Source organism: Sesamum indicum, linkage group LG2 (assembly GCF_000512975.1).
Source record: "Sesamum indicum cultivar Zhongzhi No. 13 linkage group LG2, S_indicum_v1.0, whole genome shotgun sequence".
Taxonomy (NCBI): Eukaryota; Viridiplantae; Streptophyta; class Magnoliopsida; order Lamiales; family Pedaliaceae; genus Sesamum; species Sesamum indicum.
In genome coordinates this window covers 3,305,390-3,327,823 of record NC_026146.1, presented here as the reverse complement: position 1 = coordinate 3,327,823, position 22,434 = coordinate 3,305,390, and the positions used below count along the sequence as shown (strand labels likewise).

Sequence of the window (22,434 nt, the reverse complement as noted above, 5' to 3'; positions counted from 1 at the left end):
TTATTGTATACATTAAATGTTGTAGTAAGAAAATAATAATAAATTCAACAAGAAACACAATAATAATAGACATATATATATATATATATTCACATTTATGAATAAATGGAAACAAGAAAATCGCAAATAACAATGAAAACAAACGAGCCCTTGATTTCTTTTACATAATCCCCTTTACGATGCAATAATCAATTAAAAAAAAATTCGGGTACTCTGAAAAGCTCCCCTACCTCTAGGTGGTTTTTATTTTTAAAAAAAACAAAAAATTCTTTATTAAACTTATTTTACGCTCTTGTATCATCTAAAGATGATATCAAAATATCCCTTCTATTTTTAAAATCTTTAAGAACCCGTAATTTTGAAATTTCAATCAAAAAAGACAATGAAAATATATTTAAGATATAAACTTAAAAATTTTGCAACGACACTATTTAATTAGTTTTTCATATAGAATAAAGTATGGCGTCAAAATTGATATATATATATATATATCTGCAAGAGGGGATTTAACCCTTTTGTAATTTTATTTTAAATCAATACGAATAATTAATGGTGAGAATAGGGAGGTGTGAACGATCAAGTTTTGATCGATAAATTATTAAATTGATAAAAATACTCGTAAATATTTTTATTTATTCACACTGTAATCAATTTCTTAATAATTTTATATTCCTGCGTAATCGGTATCGATTTATTTTATTAATTCTAACTCATTATCTATTTTATTCTTAATTTTTTTATTTAATTAAATAAAAATTCAAATTATGCATACACGTGGAAATAATTAGTGTGTATTATGAACTCACCAGATTTGGTGAGATGAGCACATGTGGAAGCTAAAGTTGCGGATGACCAGACCCTTCACATTTCTTCCTTACAAAAAAATCAAATCAAATCAAAGAATTTTGTGAAACCCTAAATTGAATTATTGGTTTTCACAATTAGGGTTGATGTGAAAATGGCAGGCATTAGTGTTATTTCTTGAATTTTCTTGGAAAATATTTAAAAAAATAATTTGAAAAAAAAAAAAAGAAAATGGACTTTCATTTTTATTAGGTCAACCCATTTATTATTATTATTATTTTTTCTAAAAAATAATAAGTAGTGGACAAAAATAGATGGATAGAGTTCACAAATTTCCAAGATGATTTATTGTTTGTATGGGGTCCAATAACAGGTCTTGTTTGGCTGTAAACACTTTACAAGATTATGATCATACATACATACATACATATATATATACATATTTTAATTATAACAATTTCACTCTATTTATAGTAACTTTTTAAAATTAACCCTTTAAATAATTAACTACTACTTTTATTACATGTAAAGTGGTAGTGCCGGTGTTTGGATGAGTTTATAAGTTATTTAATGTTAGGAAAAATTATATTTTGTGTTTTATATAACAGAGGATGTTGCACTTTTGATCTCAAAATTACGTACTTAGCATATTGGGCTTTATAGGATAAAAAGTTGGAGCACTTTTAGTCATATATAATAAAAAATTGTAGCATTTATGATCGCAAATGCTGTAATTTTTTAGTCTACGAGACCAAATGTATTAAGCTAGTAAACTGTGGGATCAAAAGTACAATACCGTTTATCGTGTGGGACGAAAAGTGCAAATTTTTATTAATGTTATACTTGAATTGATGTAAAGTTTTAGTTTTTTTTTTTCAAATGATCCCATATTAAAAGAAATTGAAATTCATTAATGTTTAATAGTTCGGGCTTAAAGTTTAAGAATTTAAATTTTTTTTTGAATTTTAAATTACCCAAATAAATTCAAAAGATTTGTTATTAGGAATTCAAAATTCACGACTTCAAATCCATCAGTTCAAATGCAGCGTAAAATACTTTATATGACATTTAAAATTTATTGATAAAACTTTACGGGGTATTTTATAAATATTTAAGAAATGCACTTATAAAATTCAAAAATAAAATATGCGGAGCTAATTATAAGTCCCTCTAAGAAAAATAAGGACAGAGTCCTTCAATTTTGATCATATCAATCACAGAATTGCTATTACTAAAATTTTTAAATCAGTAATCTTCTTTTATTTAAACACTTGATAAACTTATACATCTTATAAAATATTTTTAAAATTATTTATTAAAATTTTTAAATAAATTTAACCAAACACCATCTTGACAACAATATTAATTTGAACATATATATATGAGTAAATTACAATATTAATTTGTTAAATAATTTTATTAAAATTTTTCTACTAAAGTTGTTGAAAATGAGTGTATATGATGATGGATGGTTGATTAAGATGGGGGGTTTTGGCATGATTTGATGATAAAAACATAGGAAAGGTCACTATCATGACCAAAAATATTTGGGCTACCATCCAATCATTGAGTGCCATGTTTGGCATATCTAACAGCCCATTTGCAATTGCATGTCAACAAATATGGAGGTTCTTTGCCTTATTCATAAGGGGCACAAACATGGCTCTATCATAAATACCCTAATTAGGGTTTTTATTTTAGGGGAATTATTGTTGTATGATGATATCCAAGTTTAGGGCATACAAACAAGTCATCTTTTTTGCATTGTAACAACTTGGTAATTACATAATTAGTGGATTTCGTGATTCGAATGCGAATGATCTGTTCTCGATCGAACTGATGAATTAGGTCGCACCAACTTCAACAAAATTGATTCGTTCTGTATATATAAGCACTTTTCAAGATGAGAAACACAGACAAACAGCTGTAAACGATTGAACTTATGTATAAAATGCAGTTGATAAAAAAATTCTTTTATAAAAGTGAAAGTATTCAAGAAACACATGCACGAAAAGACGAAGTTCTACTCGTGCAGACCTTTGCTTTTATTGAACTTAACTACAATTTTTTTTATAGTAAAATTTTAATTTATAATTATTATATTTATATTTAATTTAGCCCATGCACCTCTTTTTTTTTTTTGGCATTTCTATACTACGCCATCTCGAGCATTTTCATAAAAAAAAAAAAAGAAAAGAATTGGTTGAAATTTAATAATAAATTCAAATATATCATTAAAATAACATAAGGGTGTCGATGCAATAATCTCCCTCATTCAAAGGACAATAATTTTTTAAAAAAAATTCTATATTTGAGCAAAAAGCTGAAATTTTTTCTTGTTCATTAAAAGTTGCAATTTGATCCAATGCAATTGCCATATTAACAAATGTGGTACTCAACTTTTTTATTATTATTATTTGGGCCCATTTTTAAAGTCCAGCCCATGAGTAGTAGTACACAATTCAGCCCACAAAAGCTCTAAAGGATTTCTTACAAAAGGCCCAGAGATGGATTGGAGCCCAAAAGTTTTGCGAATTACCCGAATTGCCCTTACCATGTATTCTAATTAAGTTACATTTCAAGAACAAAGCTCATGTTTTACCGTACAATACTAACGTAGGAGCCGTGCTATGCACATATATATATATATATATATATTTAATTTTTTTTATAATATATGGTCTTATAAATGAATTTTTTATACAAAATAATTATTTTTTAATGGGTAAAATTTAATAAATAGATCAATTTTTACATATATCTAGCCCTATATAAAAATAAAAATAAAGAATTCATATTCCTTATAAACTATATTAAAGCACACACTACAAAAAAAATTAAAGATTAATCGGAAAAAAATCAAGTCACAATTTTAATATTATCACTAATTATATATATTTCGTGACAAACATGTTTAGATTATCGCAGTAATGAATTTCATGATTTTAATAATTATTAATATTTTATAAAAAATTATTATTAATAAGAGTTGGTGATAAAAAAATATATACAAAGAGTTATCATTAAATACAATTAGTGATACATAAATAATTATTTTGTCACTATAAACGTGTCACGAATTGTATATATTTAGTGACAATTTTATATATGATGGTGACGAGATATACATTTTTGAAAATTTTGTCACTTATATATATTCTTACTGACAACTTTAAAATTGACATTTGATATATATTTTCTTGCAGTGATACTCAAAGTATGTGCTAAAATTTTAAAATATAAAATTATAAATATTTATCTAAGTTTTATTATGAAATTATTACCTTTTTTTAACTCCCTAATGTACTATTTGTGAGTTTATAAGAAGTGAAAGGAAGAAGTTGTAAAAATAATATGGGCGAGAAATAAAAAATAAAAAAATAGGATATAAAAGAATAAAACTTTTAGATAAGAAATGAGAGAAAAGGGAAGATAAAAATTAAATAAAGGTAAAAAAATACAATGAGCTCTTCTCGAAATATTATAAATACCTCCTGATGTTTGATAAAATTATATAATCTTTGGATAAAGGTCTGAAATTGTTAGTACTTTCCCCTTGTTTTTATTTTTATTTTTTTTTGGTAAAAAAATAAAATTAATTATAAAAAATCAGACGAGGTGGATGAAAAATTTTAAAAGAAAAACATCCAAACAGTCCATAAAATAATACATAATACACAAAAGGTATTTTGATTAGTTTGCAGTAAAAAAATGAACTAAAACCTATGGGAACTAACGGATTGAATAAATTGTTAGACGGTCGCTAAAGTAAGAAAATATTTATAATTTTTCAAGTAATTATATGATCAAAAATCAAGAAAGCTCGTTACAATTTATCTATACTAATTTGGTATTATTTTTTCTGACAAGGTTAATTACATATTGTAGTAAAAACAAACATCTCGATTGACATGCCACCATAGATCATTAGCAGGGATCAATAGAAGAAATATTATTTTTTATAATAACTGACTATGGTTAAAAGTAAAAATAAATAAATATATATATATATATATATATAACAAAATACTAATTAACATAGTTACACAACGACTATTAGCCTTTGTTTTTGCAAGAATAGTAAAAAAATGAGCCACAATTAAAAATTATAGCAATTGTTCTGGTTATAATTAAAATCATGACAGTTGTTAAATGATCATGTCCATTTTTCGTATGGATTTTATTTGACAGTGATAAATAATATTGATTTATTATAATATTTAATAATAAGATAAGCAGATCCCTATTTTGGGCTATTTCCTTATTGAGAGTTTGGAAGGAATGAAAGGATAAAAATGAAGCGATATTTTGTAACTTGAAATGCAAATAAAGTGGGGATTGGTGATGTTAAGGTGAAGTAAAGTGTGGGGGGGCGGGGCGGGGCTTTAGGCTTTAGGCTTTAGGCTTTAGGGTTTGGGTATAAAGTGTAAAGCCATGCCTCACGCTGCAGTCTGCACTGCTCTTCTTCCCCATGCACTTCATCTATTCTATTTCTCACTCTCCCATTCCCATATATATATATACCCTTCCACTTTATCCTTTTTTCTCTCAACCTTTCTTTTCTTTTTAATTTCTTTTTCTCTCTGAAAGTAAATTTAGTTAATAATAAGGATAGTTACACAATCGTTTTTTGAATTTTGGTATAATTATACGTAAATTTTCTGTAATTTAACACCCCCGAAATTTGATTTTGTTTAACAAATAAGTCCTCTTGAGTTAAAATTCACCGAATTTGCTGACATTAACTAAAAGATCGAAAATAAATCTATATTTATCCCCAATTGACTTATTACTGACTTGTTACTGGTCAAATAATTTTCTTTATGACCAAATTACCCTCATATGTTTTCATGCATTAATGTATGTGAAGAGGTATATCTTCATCGTTATAAATGTAGTTTAGTTAAAAGAAAAATTATATGACCTGTAATAAGTCAATCGATGGTAAATATTAATTTTTATCCAAATTTTTTTGTTAATATCAACAAATTCAGTGAATTTTAAACCAACGGAGAGACTAATTTGTTAGACAAAAGCAAACCTCATATGTACTAGATGTAGTTTCCCAAAGCACAAGAGATTTACATGTAATTACACCAAATAATAATGAAGTAATGATAATTATCTTGGAAACCTCACAGTATAGCTAGTACTAAGTGTGTCAATTAATTAATAATGATGATTAGGCCTAATTAAATCATGTCTTGACCACTTGAGCACAACACCACCCTTCCACATTCTTCATTGGGATTTACATTATATATTGTACACTCCTACACAAACACTCATCTTGTATATCATTCAAGATGATCTGTTAGCCATAAAATTCAACAATAAGCAGTAACATGATAAGTAGAATGAAGTATGTATAGTTGAGAAGTGTGGCATGCATAAATCCAGTACTACCTACCTACCTACCTCTTATATACATATAAATTTCATTTGAAAGTCAAAATCCTACCAAAATTAAGGTAAACAAAATCAAGAATTCCTTTCTTTCCTCACCACTCCAAATCCCTCTACTTAATTAATTAATGAACAAAAAGGAGAATCATGTGAAAAGAATGTCTAAAAAATATATCCTCTTTGCATCACCCCATCTTGAGATGCATGTGATGTGCATATTCTTTTCCTCTATCCCTAATTTACATCAACCTTTCCCTTTATTTCCTCCACCATAACCAAAGCAACCCCCAATTCAACAAATTAAACAATCAATTATGGTACATACGTATATCCACACAATTAATCAATCTCCTCATCTTTGCCAAGTCATTCGGATCCCATGATCCAACTTAATCCCAAACCATTTCAACACCAAATCCCTCAACTTGTTATCACGTACCTCGCAGAACATCCGAGGCCACCCTTGAGGCTCCACCGCCTCAAACCCTAATCCGGGCGTCCGATCATTTGAATTAGGGTTCAACTTTTTGGTCCAGTCCAAGACGTAGGCCGACACCCGCCTCCTAAACTTGGCCTTGAACTCGGGCCATGCTTGATACTTGTAGTGATTCACCACCATAACCTTGGTGCTCAACTTCCTAGTCCTGTACCCTGCCCTCAACTTAAAATGGTGTATCACATTAAGCAAAGAACCATCAATAGCATCTAATAGGACTATCGACTTGTGCCGGTTCTCATACCTCCGCCGGCAATTGTACCCTTGTGTCACTCCTGTGACTGGATGAACCCTTTGATCCGACGGCCCAAATTCATAACAACTAATGCTAATTTGACCTGAGCTGCTGGATGATGAGTTTGGTGAAATTAGATGAGGGTGTAACAATGATTTTGAGGGTTCCGAGAGATTTTTCCAACAAGGGGAGTACACAAATTCATCCACGTCCAAGTACATCATCCATGTACAAACATCTTTAGCGTAGAGTGCACTGTGTGAGAATCCAGCTTCTTGAGTTTTAGGCCATCTCCAAGAATACGTGTTGATATCAAAATCCTCTTTTACGAGTTCGTCCACAACTCTTCCAAGATCATCATCACTCCCATTATCATACAGTAGGAATTTTTCAACCCCAATTCTGGAATGGTACAAAACCCATTCCCGCAAAAACTTGCTCACATCATACACCATGGTGCTGGCGCACAGTAGAGATTTCCTGTTCTTCGACTCTAACTTGCGCGGGGGTGTGTAGTACGCCACGGATGGGACCACTCGGTTTTCGCCAACGATCTCCAAGGAGATCTTCATTGGGTTTGGGTTGGTTTCCCCTCCGACTGAAGAAACAGCCGTTGGCTCAGGGCGTTTGCAGCGAAACACTTCTTGCATGGAGGTCGTGACGGTGGTCTTAACGCCGTTTGCTACGTCATCTCCAAACACGCACCGGAATTCGCTCGGCTCCCGGTTAGTTCCCTGCCGAATGTTCACGCCTTTCACGAATAGAACGACGTCGTCCTCCGTCGTGAGAGAGTCGTACACCAGATAAGACCACCGGAGGAGCGGTGGCGCAGTCGGTTGTCGCTCCGGAGGATTGTCAGGAGACTTCAACAGCACCGGTTGCCTGAAGGGAAGCCTCCGGCGCCGAGCTCTAACTGGCAGAAGGCAACTAAACGTTGCGCGATCAGGAAACTGCAACATTCCGGAGAATCTCGCCGGGGATGTCTCATTAGTCTCAAACAAACAGAGGTAACCATCGAGATTCGACGGAGGGGTTTCCGGCGAAACAATCACAAGCACTTCCCAGTCAGGGAGAAGAATCCCAGTGGTGGAGATTGGCGGCGGCGGCAGAGGCGGCAACGACGATGGGGAGGGAGCGGGGAGAGGTGCAGTGTCATGAGGGGAATAAGCTGCTGCTGCTCGCGTGAGGTTTTCCTGAATGGCATAGTTGGCGGCGGAGTTGACGGTGGCGGTAGAGGTAATTGTGGGGGAGGGCCAGGAGGAGAAGACGGAGAAGGCGTGGCGGAGGAAATGGTGGTAGAGGGCGGCGCAGAAGAAGAGAGAAGCGATGACGTATGGGGAAAACGTACGGACTTTTCGGGCCATGAGTAAGAGAGAGAGAGAGAGAGAGAGAGAGAGAGAGAGAGAGGGGGGGGGGGGGGGGGGGGGGGCTCCTTTTATATATGACTCGATCACAATATATATATATATATATATTTGAACTTAATTAAAATTTATATTTTTATTATTAAGTGAAAGAAAAAATAGAATTTTTAATTCTGGTTTCACTTTTAGTTTCATTTATTTTTAATCTCGTAATTTATAAAAATTAACACTTTTGAATTTTTCTTCTAATTTAATGGTGTAGGTCACGTGGGTTTTAAATATTTTTGATTGGAGAAAAAATTAATTTTTCTTTCAAAAGTAATATATTTAATTTCCTTTATTTACTTATAAAAGACATGATTCTATCTCTCTTCTCAATTTCATTCCCCTTTTAGTTTTCTCTCTCGTAATAATTTTTTATTTATCTAATTGATATAATTTTTAAAGTAAAAATTAAATTATGCAAGTCTATTTTGTATCTACTAATCATAATTAAAGTTAATTAATTATGGAATGAATGTTGAGTTGTTGAAGAAAGAATAATCAAAGTCCTATTAATTATGATGCTGATTAGTGCTTAATGTAGAATTAATTAATTAGATTAATCGGAGGAATTCTACTTCAAATTTCAAATTTATGTGTATATATATATATAGGCATATGCTTACATAAATATTTTAATAAACTCAATTAAGAATCATAATTATCCTTTTAATTAACCATTAATTTTATTTTTAAATTTCATTTAAAATATTTTCAGATGATGAGGTGTGTTTTTTCGTAAAATTCAGTAAAATAACACATAAACTAATACATGAAAAATATCGATCCCTGATTTTCTTTAGAGTAAATTACAGCTACCTATCAAGGTTTTGGCATAATATATTACGAGTATTTTTTTGTTATTTAAAAAATTATAAATACCCCTTCAAATAAAATACATATATATGCAGTCCCTAGATTGTATTGTGAAAATGACTTTTTTACCGTTATTGGTATTTTTTTTTAAAAAAAAGAAAAATAGAATATTTGAGAAAATATACATCGTAAAAACTGAGGATTATTAAAAATAAATAATCTCTAAAGCGTATTCATCAACAATAATATATTTCAAAAAATTCTATATAAAAACGATGTTTTTGTTAGTTCATCATAAAAATTTGAACGAGAATCTAACATAGATAAATAAAATGGACTCGTTGTTAGATAGACCATAAAATGAGGAAATATTTATAATTTTTAAAACAACGAAAAAAAAAGATTAAAATATTGCAGTAATAATAACAGCAACATGACCAACTTTTGTTTGGTAATGAATGAAAGGGACAACAACACCTACTCTTTATTTAAGAAATTTGTCTGCAACTGCGCCCAAGAGAAGCCTCATTCATCATAGGTCATAATTAAAATATATAAAATTTGAAAGGACTAAATTGAAATTTGTTATAATGTTTGGGGGTCAATTGTATTAATAAGAAAATTAGTTAATCGTAATGGTAATTATTAAAAAAGATTAAATTTAAAAATATAGTGAAAAAAAGAGGGGTGGGTAGCATCATGCCACCCACCGCGTCACCCCCTTTACATATTTTGATTCACACACTTACTTTATACAAACACACAAAATTCATACACACGCATTTCACACAATTGAGAGTGTGGGTGAATAGGTATGGGAATTTAATTTTAATTTATATAATTATATTATTTAATTAATCTATTTATTAAATGTTGTTTATATTGATCGATGTATTATTTAACCGAAATATTTTACAAGTTTTGCTATTTAAATTAGTGTCAAATTAAATATCACATTTGAGATAAAAATGATATAATTGATTAATTAAGTTATTAGATTTAAATATTACTATAGTTAATTTACGCAATTTCATCGAGGCTATTAACCAAATATGTAATTCTATGTATTGGGGTTTAATTAAATTATATAGTAGCAAGAAATTGATAGAAATTTATAGAAATGTTCCGAAAACTATATTTGAGAAATATTATGTTATTAAAGAAGAAAAATTAGGTTTTTAATGATACTCTAATTTAGGAATGTTATTAAAAGCGATAGTTATAAATATATGAGGGGTTTGATTAAATAAATTCTTAAGAGTTAGTTGACAAATTAAATATATACTTGAGAAGTTTAGAAAATTTAGTTATTTTTTAGGAAAACGGAACGGAGATTTAATATAAATAAAATATTAAAAGACTGGCGAAAAGGTAAGAATATTATTGAATATCTTATTTGGTCATTTACGATATTTTTTATATATTGAATATAAGTATAATACTTTATATGTGTGTGTGTAGTATTATATCTATTATATATATTTGTTTCTTATATTTGATCGTGAACTTGGATTATATTTGTGTATGTGGATTTTGTATATTAGTTGTTTATATATTTAGTCGTGGACTATTTGTTGGATTACCTCAATATCGGTGAAATTGTTACTATGTGTTATATGTGATTGTAATGTATGGACGTGAGAGGTATGATTATGTGATTGTATAATTGATTGTTGCATGAAATCGAATTGGGAAGTTATTACTGAGAAGGTAATTATTATAGAAAACAGAATGATGAAGTTAGTGATATTGTTGTTGTAAATTGAAATAAAAGATGGTGCTTACCTAGTTAGGAACATAGTCAGTGGTTTACGATAATGTCATTAATGATGATGTGATATAAAAAATAAATGAGTTAAGTTAATGCGTAGGGTACCGTGATATTCCGGGAAGCGGGGAATATTCTGTGTTGTTAGCTACACACTAGGGTGGTGTGGAGATGCTATGTTCGTTGTGATGTTTTATGCCGATATTGCTACACACTGGGATAAAAAAGTGGGATATCGCATACAATGGGTATCCTCTCATAACACTGACTGAGATGATGATGGCCGACAAAATCATTGACTGATGTACTCCAATTAGAGTAAGTAAGGCATTAGAAATAAGCGATAATGTCAAATACTATGTCATGGATTGATTTACAGTTGTGGGTATATATTATTCCATAAATATGTTGTTGTTATATGACGAATATTTGTTAGTTCATGTGATTGCATTGTACGTGACTTGTTGCATGTGTATATATATAGACTGGTTAGTTATATTTACTGAGTAGACAGCTCATTCTTTGCCACATATTTTTTAGCAGATAGATTACACTGACTAGCCATATTAAACTTTAAGCCATGGCATTATTCTTATTAGGTGGGTCAGCCGTAACATCTGAAGTCAGAATTTTTAACTGTTTAGTTGTTAAATATTCTAGTCTTTTGTCGGGTTTGCGTTTAAAATTTTGCACTATTGGCTATTACATTATTTTCCTTTGAGGTTATGTATATGAGGACATCCGGTGAGAGTAAATACAACCTTTTGGCATATCTATTACCTCTTGGGATATTTATATATTATGTCGATAAAATAAAATTTATTTTACAGATTGAAAAGAAATTATTTATAGAATGAGTTGTAATTAAAGAAAGGGTGAAATAGTAATAATTAAGTAGGGGTACTACAATACAAGTAGATACCTATATATGCATGTATCATCTATTCAGGCAATATGAAGTTCAACTCCATCCTGCCCATAATCAAAAGGCAGCAAGAATTTTTCATAATCATAAGCAGATAGACATTCTATTTTCCCTGTCCTATGGTCATTCATCACAGTTTTTAAATGTTACACTAATAATTTTGTTGTCTTAACTAAGAAACAATTAGATACATGATTTATACAACCTGTCTCCTAAACTTTCTATAAACCAATAGCCCTCCAGATCACAAGCCTACACTGGGCTTCGAATGTCAAGAATTTACCTATTGACGACACAAAGTAGCTGCAGCCTCCAAGAATGGAAAAATCAATGTTTTCAGAGTTGTAATGCCAAATCTGGCTGCTGAGGGGAACCAATCTGTAAGCTAGAACTAGGCGAACCGGCTGGAATTCTCACATTTAGATCGGGTGGGAAGGAAAGATTATGATGTCTTTGTTGCTGTGGCATCGCTGGCCAAGACGATTTCCCGAAATTCCACATTTCGGCTTCTCCATGAGAACCAGAGACATTACTAACTTGTGTAATTTGATATCCTGGTTGTGAAGTAACCCAACTCTCCAGCAACTTTGCTTCTTCTTGAATGATATGGTTCATATATGATGAATGGTTCGCTGAAAGATCATATCGGGGTACAGGTTCCTTCATTTGGGAAGCAAGCGGGTTCGCTCCTGTCATTGCAGATGTATCATACCCAAAAATTCCAACAAGACCGTTTCTTTGAGAGGCATATGCAGGTTTTTGCTGAACTGGGAATTGTGTTTTCCAGGAAGAAGCATCGCCCTGTAAACCTAGCTCATGCTGGCTGTTGAGTTTCCTAACGGCTTCAACCATTGCTTCAGAAGGTGCATAAGCCACAGCGGAACTTAAATCAGAATTTGAAGGTGTGACAAGTTTGTTTGAATTGCAATCACCAGCAGAGCTATTTGATGATTTCTGTTTCTCGATTGAAAAAGATAATGGCTGTGAAGGTGCTCCATTTTCACTTACCCACCCAGGACCATATTGTACCCCGGGGGGCAAGACATACTCTATTCTCTTCGATGCCACTTTCCAAGCTACAGGCCCGAGATTTGCAGCATATCTGGCCAGGCTTCTTGCATAAGCAAGGGGTTCGTGAAGACCCACCTGAAAATCCACACAAACTAAGAATTATCTCTGTGCTACTTAAAATAAGCCTAAATCTAAATAGGCTCGTTTTAGTTTCCAACACCAAATCTACTAGGGGGCAAGAGCACAAACAAAAACAAGGGTAAGAAAGCAACTAACATCTTCAACTAAACCCTCCATAAGAACAAACTAAACTTGGAAGTTTCTCAAGATACCTACCGGCACCAACAGTTTCATATTTCCAATAGAATTAGATAATTCGGACGAATTGTTGGCAGAAGATGGGGGATGATATTGCCTATAGGTATCACGCCTGTTCTCATCTACCGTAAACTGTTTCTTTCCATATTTCATGTCGGCCCTTAAAATGGATGCTGCAAGGTAGAAGAGATGGGGTTAACCAAGTTGCAAGGTAATTGAATAAATATAGATTCTTATGAGTAGCACCAGATGCACAAATACAAACCTGGAAATTCATCATTCCAGTCAGTCAACCATCTAGAGTAGTTTTCACCATTTCTTGACCGGTAAGATGATATGAACGGGTCATTGGGACGAAACCTATATAATGCAGGTCCCTTTCTTAGGTTGTAAGAGTTAGATCCAGTTCCCTTGTCCTCTACGCTAGTGAGAGTTGCACCCAGTGAATGCTCAGGAGCAACACGATCAACTGGGGATGTTTCAAGAGGTTTCTTTTGGTTCTTGCTGCTTGGGGGCCTGCCTCTCCTAACAACCTTAGGTTGTGGTTCACCATCATCGCCTTCATGCCTCAAATTTTCAAAGTCTCTCTTTGCAAGTTCTTGTATAGAGCGTGCCTAAAGTAGTCGATTATTCAGACAGAGTGTAGGATGATGAGTACATTGAAATAAAGCATAAAGGACCATGCGAACCTGTCGATAGTAGACCGTATCTGGAGCATTGTACTGCATGGCATTGGAACATATCAAAAACACATCAGCCTGGAATGACAATAGAAGGAAACGTCAGCATTTATTTCCATGATTTGCCTCCACAACTATGTCATAATATAATGAAATCAAGATTAACTACACCAAATAAGCACACAATGGCATGCATGAAATGAAGCTACAAGAATACAACAAAAATGTATAGGAAATAGAAAATCAGGCATACCTTAATACATACAAAAAGAAACTTAAGCACCATAGACCAAGAAGCAGTGAAAAACTTTTAACCACTATGTAATACATAGGAAAAAATAACCTACATATTTTAACAGCAAACAAGTAGGTAAATATGTTCTCTAACAATAGGTTCACTTCACCCTGCAGTACCACCAACACATCCAGTGAATATCGAGGCATTATCAATCCTTAACTCAATTCCATTAGTTAATACATATTGTATTAACTATTAAGCTTCCATGCCAGATTAACAGGTGAGCAAGTTCCAGAATATATGAAAGAAACCTTTATTAATCTGTAAGCAAGTTCCAAGCAATTATCCATCCCCCATACAAATGTTTTCGCCTTTTATCCTTACCTCTCTGTAGCTTATGAGATGAATAAGTAACACAAGATTATGGTAATCTACGAGATAGGTTTTATCAGTGCAAACAAATAAGGGTTATCCACAGTTCTAAAAGATACTTATGATGATTCTTTTATCATTCAGCATTGTGGATTATTGAGACTCACCATTCAGAGAATGCAAGAGATTGCATATAATGAAGTAGAAACATGAAATCAGAAAAAATAACTTGATCTATAACCAGATAAGATTTAATGCAAGCCTAAGTCCAAGGGTTGGCCAATAGGGCATGAGGCTATCTCTTCATTTCACTGCTAAGAAATATCCATAAAGAGGTTAATTTCCCACAAAATGGAGTTCACTAAATTGGTAAACTATAAAAATACTATCATGGACCAAAAAACAAGTAATTTTTTGGAGCAGATACTACTACAAATATCGACATGTATTGCCCAAATACAGTAAATCATCTTAACCACCAAAACATAGAAGTTAAGCATGATTAAACTGCTGTTAGTTCCACATTTGGCTCGCATAACCAAGACCAACCTCCATTTCTTCCAAGGTTCTATAAGCTCCATCATCAAGTTTCTTCCTCACAGTCCCGAAATCCATAGGTTGCTCTATTATCTCAAAATAATCAGGCAGCTGCAAGGAAATTAACTCCATATTAACTGCTAATAACATAAATATTATCATCACCAATCTGTGAACAAGTGATCACCTCATTGATATCCACAGGCTCAGAAAATACACCATAAGTGTCCTTCCTGCATGAACATACGTCCAAGAAAACAACACTGACGAACTGAACATGGAATCCCCAAAAATAGAAACAGTACGAGTTGAAAAGGAATTAATCTAAGAAAGCTAAAAAGGACACAAGAAAGCACATACTTTTGAAGCCTGTCAAGAATGAAGGCCAACAACGTTTTGTCTGGCAAAGGTGTTGTGGGACCAGACTCCAATGGCGACCCTGTCCACAAAAATTCAATAAAATGACCAAGATCAGATTAAACCACAAACCCAAGTTGCAAAATTTTCCAACTAAAAAGAAAGTTCTCAATTTTTTTTCTTTTATTCCAAAATCAAGCAAGGGTTGTAATGAGAACCATGTACAGGAGGGTCTGTCGCTTTCACAACTTTTTTCTCCTGTAAAATATCAATAGAATCATTATCATTATCAACATAATAATTATTGACCAAATTCAATAAATATCATCAAGAATGGGTCAGAGTGCAAACAAGCAGTTAATGAACAACAGCACCAGCAAGTACAAGTGAGAAAATAATACTACTATTTGCAACCCAAAGAATCATAAGCAACTCAGAGTAAAGACAAATCAGAACCTTTTTCAAGGTGCGATGCTTTATAAATAATATAATAAATACATACATACTTGAATGAAGAAAGGAGTAAATTGAATACAAATAAATTAACAACACATAGAAAGAAAGAAGTGCATGGACGTATATGTGTATGCAATACATGAAAGCTAGAAAGATGGAAGATGAATTCATGCAAAATCAGAAATTTTTATTAAATGGAAAAATAAATCTAAATCTATTTTAATTTTTTCAATAAAACACATGGATACAGATTTTGACTAAGTCAAAACACACAGCACCCGCACTTCAGAGATCTTCAGAAGTTAGAACATCACCCAAAGAAAAAAAAAGTAATAATTTTTTTCCTTCACGAGGAAACCCGAAAGCCGCTTCAAATCACTTCCACAAAGTAAAACCCCCGAAAGAATTTTTCGAAACTGGGGTTCCAATATTCCCAAAATAGAAAATTCACTTTCAAAAAGTTGCCAAAATTTGTGTAACTGACGATGAAAACTCAATTTTTCCACCAACATTTTCAAAGAAGCCCACACCACATTCCCCCTCAATTTTCAGAATTTAGAAAACACAACTTTTCTAACATAGCAAACCTGAACGGGAACAACATGCTCAGATCTGAAATCACCGGCATTGATCTTGCGTTTCTTGGCACACGCCACGCGATCCTCAGACTCTGGATCGGAATCAGAGCCAGAACTCGACCCCGACACCGAATCGTAATCTCGTGAATGCCGTCGGCTCTGCTGCTGCTTCTGACTAATCTTGCTATTTTCATCGTCTTGCGGCAAACGAACAACAAGCTTAACCTTCTTCTCCTTCCTCTCGTCGTCGTCATCGCCGTCCTCGAATTCTGGCTGCGGCGGTGAATTAAAATTACTAGGTTTCCGGCGGGTGGATCGGCGGTGGGTGGCTGGGGTGGAATCGCAATTAATGGGTTTAGGTGGGGCAGAAAGGGCAATTGGGTTTTTGGAGGGGCGGCCTTTCTTCTTCTTTCTCCTCATCTCCGCTGTTGCTGCAGTTGCTACCTTACCCATTGCTTTGGTCTTTGGAGGGGACCCCTTTTTTTTCTTTTTCTTTTTTTTTAACAAATATATTTTTGTTTTGAAATTTTGGGAACTAAAGAAAGTGGGTTGGGATGAATCTCACGTGTGGAAGGTTTTGCACGTGTGAGATAATACCGATGCATCGTTCTATGATGTCATTTTAGTATTTATTTGATAATTTTATAATATATTATTACCATACGATGTCAGAATATATTATTATCGTAATATTTTATTGGGTTTCGACAATCAACCTCAACGGTCGCCTCAAGGATAATAAAGGAAATTACGAGCTCAATAATTGAAAATCTATCTACAACGCAGCAACGATAAGGGCTAATTTATATCATATACATCTAAACATAAAGTTAATCAATGAGTACAGATATTTTCAAATCATCGTGTATTTATTATATGAATATTTTATTTTGCAGTACATCTATTTAAATTTATTATATTTCACTCCATTTAATGTGTCTTTCTCTCTATATCGACTTATACTACTTTTGTTCGTATATACACATACGTACGTATTACACCATTCTTGATAATATTCGAAAAAAGAAATTATTTTTAAAATTTTTTAATGTATAGAATCTTTTGACATTACTACTTGGGTTTTACTCTTTTAAGGTGTCACAAAATTTAGGGTAATCATATTTTATTTGAAAAACTCATTCAAAATAATATAATTATATTTTGGGAGAAAGAGTTGATTTTGTAAGATAATTGCACTTAATTGGTGTTAGACTATTAATAGATGTGCACAAAGTTTGATGAAACTAGGATGGCTAATGAGAGTGAGTTTATAGCATGTGAATTAGTAATTCATTTTAAAATCACTCTCTTGGCTTGATGTTCAATCCATTCATATGTGACTTTATAGTATTAGGATGGATATATTTAAACATTTTAATTTTATAATATGATGATTTATGATATAGTTTGGGGATAGTGTGAGTACTATACTTTTAAAAGAGGTGGATTGGGGATAATATCTTAGAGGTTGTACAAGATTCAAAAGTTTGTTTTAGGGGTGATTAAATAGTGGGTTTGGAGCGTTGTCGCTTTTAGGTCCCACATATCTATTTGCAAAACAAAGTTATTATTAGAATAGATAATTAGGAAGTTAATTAAATTGACAATAATTCGTCAATTTTTATTAAAATAATATTGTTTTAATGAATAGAGTAATATTGATCTATGACATGTGTATTTGTTGTCTTACTGCTCATGTTAGACGGTGTTTTAACATCACAACAAATGCCCACAAACCAAATTGTTAAATGTGTATAGTTAGGCTATACACAAGTTGCAAGTCATGAAATCAACTTCTAAGTCGAGGACCCCAAAACTGGCCATGAGGAGTCCTACAAAGACTTGCACTAACTATATTGTATTCACTATGTGAGTGTCGTATTTGACCGACGACATACATAGGTCGTTTGTGCAATTTTGGTTGGTAGTTGGCAAGGTAGGTGAATTACTGAACTGACTCATGGGAATCATCATATGGAAGCGTTAAAGGCTTGGTCGGTATGACTGAAATTTTCAATTCATATAGTACGGGATTAGTCATTGGACTAGAGGAATCAATGACAGTTATGCTTGCATAAGAAGATTTTATCTTGGATCTAGCGAGATTTCACCGTGTCTTTCAAATATGGTCATTATAAGTCTTGTCTAGTGCAATTGGAGTATGTACTAAGGACGGTGAATTACAAGAAATAATCCATCCCCTGTCGGTATTGTGAGAGTGAGATCTACTATACGTCTGAGATAGTTTAGACTCTTTAAATTTATGGTCATAGTAATTGGTTGAGTAGAAAGGATTTCATACGTCGATCAATAGTGATGCCCCCTCAAGCATTCACCTTGAGAGTTGAAAACCAAGGAGGTAGGCTTCCAGCCAAACAACCTAGTAGGCAGACCCGATTGGCCCATGACCAGGGCCTTTTAGCTCATAAAACCACAAAATCTTTATTAACCTAGCAGGTTCAAGAAGAAAGCCCATTTCAACAAGTCTAATCAGTATACAACAAGGACCCACGTCACCGACACATAGAAATGTATCATAATAAAAAATCTCCAACAAACTCCTAAAGATCCGCTATAATATGATTTTTAAATCAACAAGTAACAAATTCCCGAAAACATAGGCAGACCTGGCAAGTCCTAGTAAACAGTCATATCTTAGTCAATATTTATCTAAGTCCCAAATGGATTTCTAGAGAAGATATCCACTCGTGTATCTTTCCAACGGCTTATAGCACTTGGTAACCACCCTCTGAATCTTGCTCCACGATCGCCTATAAAATAATCATTTATGCAGTTATTTTGGGTAACACTTTTCATCTCACAAGTTCCACCACTATTCTCTTTCTCTCTCTCTCTCTCTCTCTCTCTCTATATATATATATATATATATGCTACTTTGAACTTATTATATACGAATTTCATCATTTAGCATTACACTTTACCATTGATCTTACTTCAATTCAAATTTTTATTTTATCTCTTCAGTAGTAACGTTACTGCTTAAGTATTAGAGTGCTAATATTTGTTTTACAAGTTAATCCCTTGGTAATTTTAGAATTTTTATAAAAATCCTTCGACAATTGTGGTGCGGCAGAACTCCAGTACGCATCATTGGTGCCGTCTGTGGAAAACTTGAGCTTAATCGTGAGAAATCATCACACCATATATCCATGTCGTTATGCTAATAAATGATTATTATATATGTAACGAACTCGTGGACATGATAGCAAGAAAATCAGAAACCCTTAAGACGAGAAGGATGAAAACCGACGAGCAGATATCCAAAATGTAAGAATTGTGTTCTTCCAGAAGGCAAGGAAAATAAGAAGATTGAGAAACTCACCTCAAACTTTTAATGCATTTCCCGCCTTAAAAGGGAAGTGATGCGGAGCAGTCCTTTCACTGCGGGGCTCTGGCACTCTCTCCCCCCATTAGACATTGTAAATTTAATCCAAATGCACATGGCTCTCACTTAGCGCTAGGTTCAACCTATCCTAATGGTTGGTAATGGTCACTTTCTACTTTTGAGGTTTGTACAGATCCCTCTAAATTCGCGTGCGCAAGAGGCGATTATGCCCAACATAGTTGGATATGCTCCTATAACTCAACATAGTTTCCTCACAACAACACGAACCGAGCATACCCAAGTAGCTTAGGAATGTCTTCCTTGTTGAGCCAGCAGAGAAGGTGGAGCCATTGTAGGAAAACTTTCTCATACTCCAATAGCCCAACACTGAGACTTGGAGTTGGGGGGGGGGGGGGAGGGGGGGAGAGTGATGATACCCCCTCAAGCATTTTTCTCTAATCCAAAGCTAAGGAGGTGCTGGGCCCCCCCATAGGATAACCCAACAGGCTTTGTCCTGCTGGCCCATGAGCAAGGTATCCGACCCATAGCCATATATTTATACTAACATGGTAGGCCCAAAAGCAAGCTCAGTCCAACAGGATGTCTCAACAGACAACAAGAACAATATATCATGCGCATTTTTGACACCTTGAGATACATCATACCGAAAAATCTCCCACAAACTCCTCCTGGATTGACAGCGTTCGACCCTGCAGCAACAGGTCAAATGAAATTTGCATAACTCACCTTGACTGACATAAATATTTTAAAGAGTCATTTCTTCACAATAAGTTTAAGTTGTAACTTTTTTTTTTATTTCGTTAGTTAGCTAACTCATGCAGTTTTTCAATGATGTATCACAAATTGCAACCACTTCCAAATTTTCCTATCAATCGGCTTGTAAAGAGAGGCCATTGTGCAGTCATAAAGCATCAAGCATTATTCCACTCTCACTATTTTCTCTCGATTTTCAACAAGTTGCTTGCATTATTTTGCACTCCACATAATTGTTCTCACTTTATATTGATACTTTGTCAAGTCACTTCAATTGTTTCATCATTATTCTTATGTTATTTTAAGTTTTTCGATTATCCTTTCAGTAAATTTATTACTGACTTAAGCATCGAAATGCTAAGCCTCCTTTGATCTCGAAATTTGGTACCAAGGTTTTGAATATTTGATGCAGAGGAAAACATAGAGCCTTTGCCGTTGTAGTATTTCATTATTGTCTAGAGCTTTGGACGTGAGTCCTTTTGACTTGTTGTGTGTGTTGTATGAAATTGGACGACTTGTGTATATGTTTCTATTCCAAGGTGATGTCATGTCCATTTTAGTTTTTGGATATATAAATCAATTAAATTAATTTATTATTAGTGGGCGGGGCATATTTCTCAATTAATGGGTATAATTTATTTTTAAATCTAGATTATTGTCTACAAGCATCAGATAAGTTGTTATTATTAAACATGTAAAAATTATTTTTTACAAATGTATGTATAAAATAAGATTTAACATATTTTAAATAAATTAAATTTATTTATGATATATTACTCAAGATGGATTTAGGATAAAATTTAAATCTCGCTCTGGATCTTATTTATCATACAAAATTAAAATTCATGCCGATCCAAACCCCAATTGAATCGGGTTCGAGACAAATCCATGCTCTATCCCTAATTACTGTATTAATTTTATAAAAAAATTGAGAATATAAGAATAGGGTAAATTACGACGATCTCTAATGAGGATTGACATAATTACTAATACCCATTCGTTATTTGAAAAACTATTAATAATTTTTGGATTTTAACTATCGTATAACAATTAGTCAAATCCGTTAATTCTGTTAGGAATCTATTTTGTGGTGAGTGACCAAAATGGCCTTATGGACTAAGCAATATAATTTTATTTATTTTTACGGACTAAGTGGATAAATTTTTAAATTTTTTCATCCACTTGGTTAGATTTTTATTACAAATCTTTAATTTTTTTAAAAAATATAGTAAGGGCAGAGTTGATAATTTTATACTTCAATTATATCAAGTACCAGGGATATTTAAAAATTTTAAATAATAAAAAAACAAATTATAAAAAAGATTATTCTAATTTACGCAAAAGAAAAAGAGAAAGAGCTATAAGCGGACAATATTAATATGGGTGAAAATGAAAAACGGGTAAACAGAAATGGGTAATCGGGTGGATCCCGAAAAGAATATACAGAGGGATCGATGAGGTGGCAAAATATTTTAGAAATCCCGCCCAAATCCCCAATTCCCAACCCCCCGCCCGTATATTTCATTCAATTCCCCAATTTCACTGCTCATTTTTCAAAAATTTCAATAATAATCGCTCACGCTTCTCCTCTCTCTCTCTCTCTCTCTAAATATCTCTCTCGCCTTGTCTGTTTCACTCTAGCGAAGGCAGCACCGGGAAAAAGGAAACTCAACCCTAACCCTACCTTCTTATTTGATTGATTTCTGCGGATTCCGCGTCGATTTCCGTATTATTTTTTGCTCTTTTCTATTCCGAATGCTGTTTCTTTTCGCTATTGATTCGCGCGGTCTCTTTATCAGATCTGTGTCTTATGTTTTTCAGATGAAAGGCGGAAAATCGAAGGCTGATTCGAGGAAAGGCGATAGTAGGTAAGCGATTTTTTCCTCATGTCTTTTTTTTTTTTTTTTCTCT

The 22,434-nt window shown here is 33.1% G+C and overlaps 3 protein-coding genes across 4 annotated transcripts in view; 1 reads left to right on the top strand and 2 right to left on the bottom strand.

Moving 5' to 3' along the window:
* Window positions 6,563-8,305, bottom strand: LOC105178652 (glycosyltransferase family 92 protein RCOM_0530710-like). Its single transcript, XM_011102166.2, has one exon. It carries the CDS (start codon window positions 8,303-8,305, stop codon window positions 6,563-6,565), a length of 1,743 nt encoding a protein of 580 aa, XP_011100468.1.
* Window positions 11,833-16,962, bottom strand: LOC105178641. Its single transcript, XM_011102155.2, has 9 exons — window positions 16,413-16,962; window positions 15,588-15,627; window positions 15,373-15,451; window positions 15,200-15,245; window positions 15,025-15,123; window positions 13,875-13,943; window positions 13,451-13,799; window positions 13,204-13,358; window positions 11,833-13,002 (listed from the first exon to the last, which is right to left on the bottom strand). Exons 1-9 carry the CDS (start codon window positions 16,854-16,856, stop codon window positions 12,193-12,195), a joined length of 2,091 nt encoding a protein of 696 aa, XP_011100457.1. The 5' UTR covers window positions 16,857-16,962; the 3' UTR covers window positions 11,833-12,192.
* The window catches only part of LOC105178628 (HMG1/2-like protein), a 1,979-nt gene continuing 1,578 nt past the window's right edge, over window positions 22,034-22,434 (top strand). Inside the window, exons 1-2 of one of the 2 annotated variants that reach the window (XM_011102145.2) lie at window positions 22,034-22,186; window positions 22,345-22,391. In XM_011102145.2, coding sequence (XP_011100447.1) covers window positions 22,345-22,391 — 47 coding nt within the window. In that variant the 5' untranslated portion in view covers window positions 22,034-22,186. Of the gene's footprint in view, window positions 22,250-22,344; window positions 22,392-22,434 lie in introns of both variants that reach the window. The other variant, XM_011102141.2, reaches the window with a different exon arrangement.

Coding starts and splice junctions, on each gene's coding strand:
- LOC105178641 (XM_011102155.2), bottom strand. CDS start 16,856: ATGGGTAAGGTAGCAACTGCAGCAACAGCGGAGATGAGGAGAAAGAAG. Junction 15,628..16,412: donor AGCATGTTGTTCCCGTTCAG/GTTTGCTATGTT, acceptor GATATTTTACAG/GAGAAAAAAGTTGTGAAAGC. Junction 13,359..13,450: donor CTGGAATGATGAATTTCCAG/GTTTGTATTTGT, acceptor TCTACCTTGCAG/CATCCATTTTAAGGGCCGAC.
- LOC105178652 (XM_011102166.2), bottom strand. CDS start 8,305: ATGGCCCGAAAAGTCCGTACGTTTTCCCCATACGTCATCGCTTCTCTC.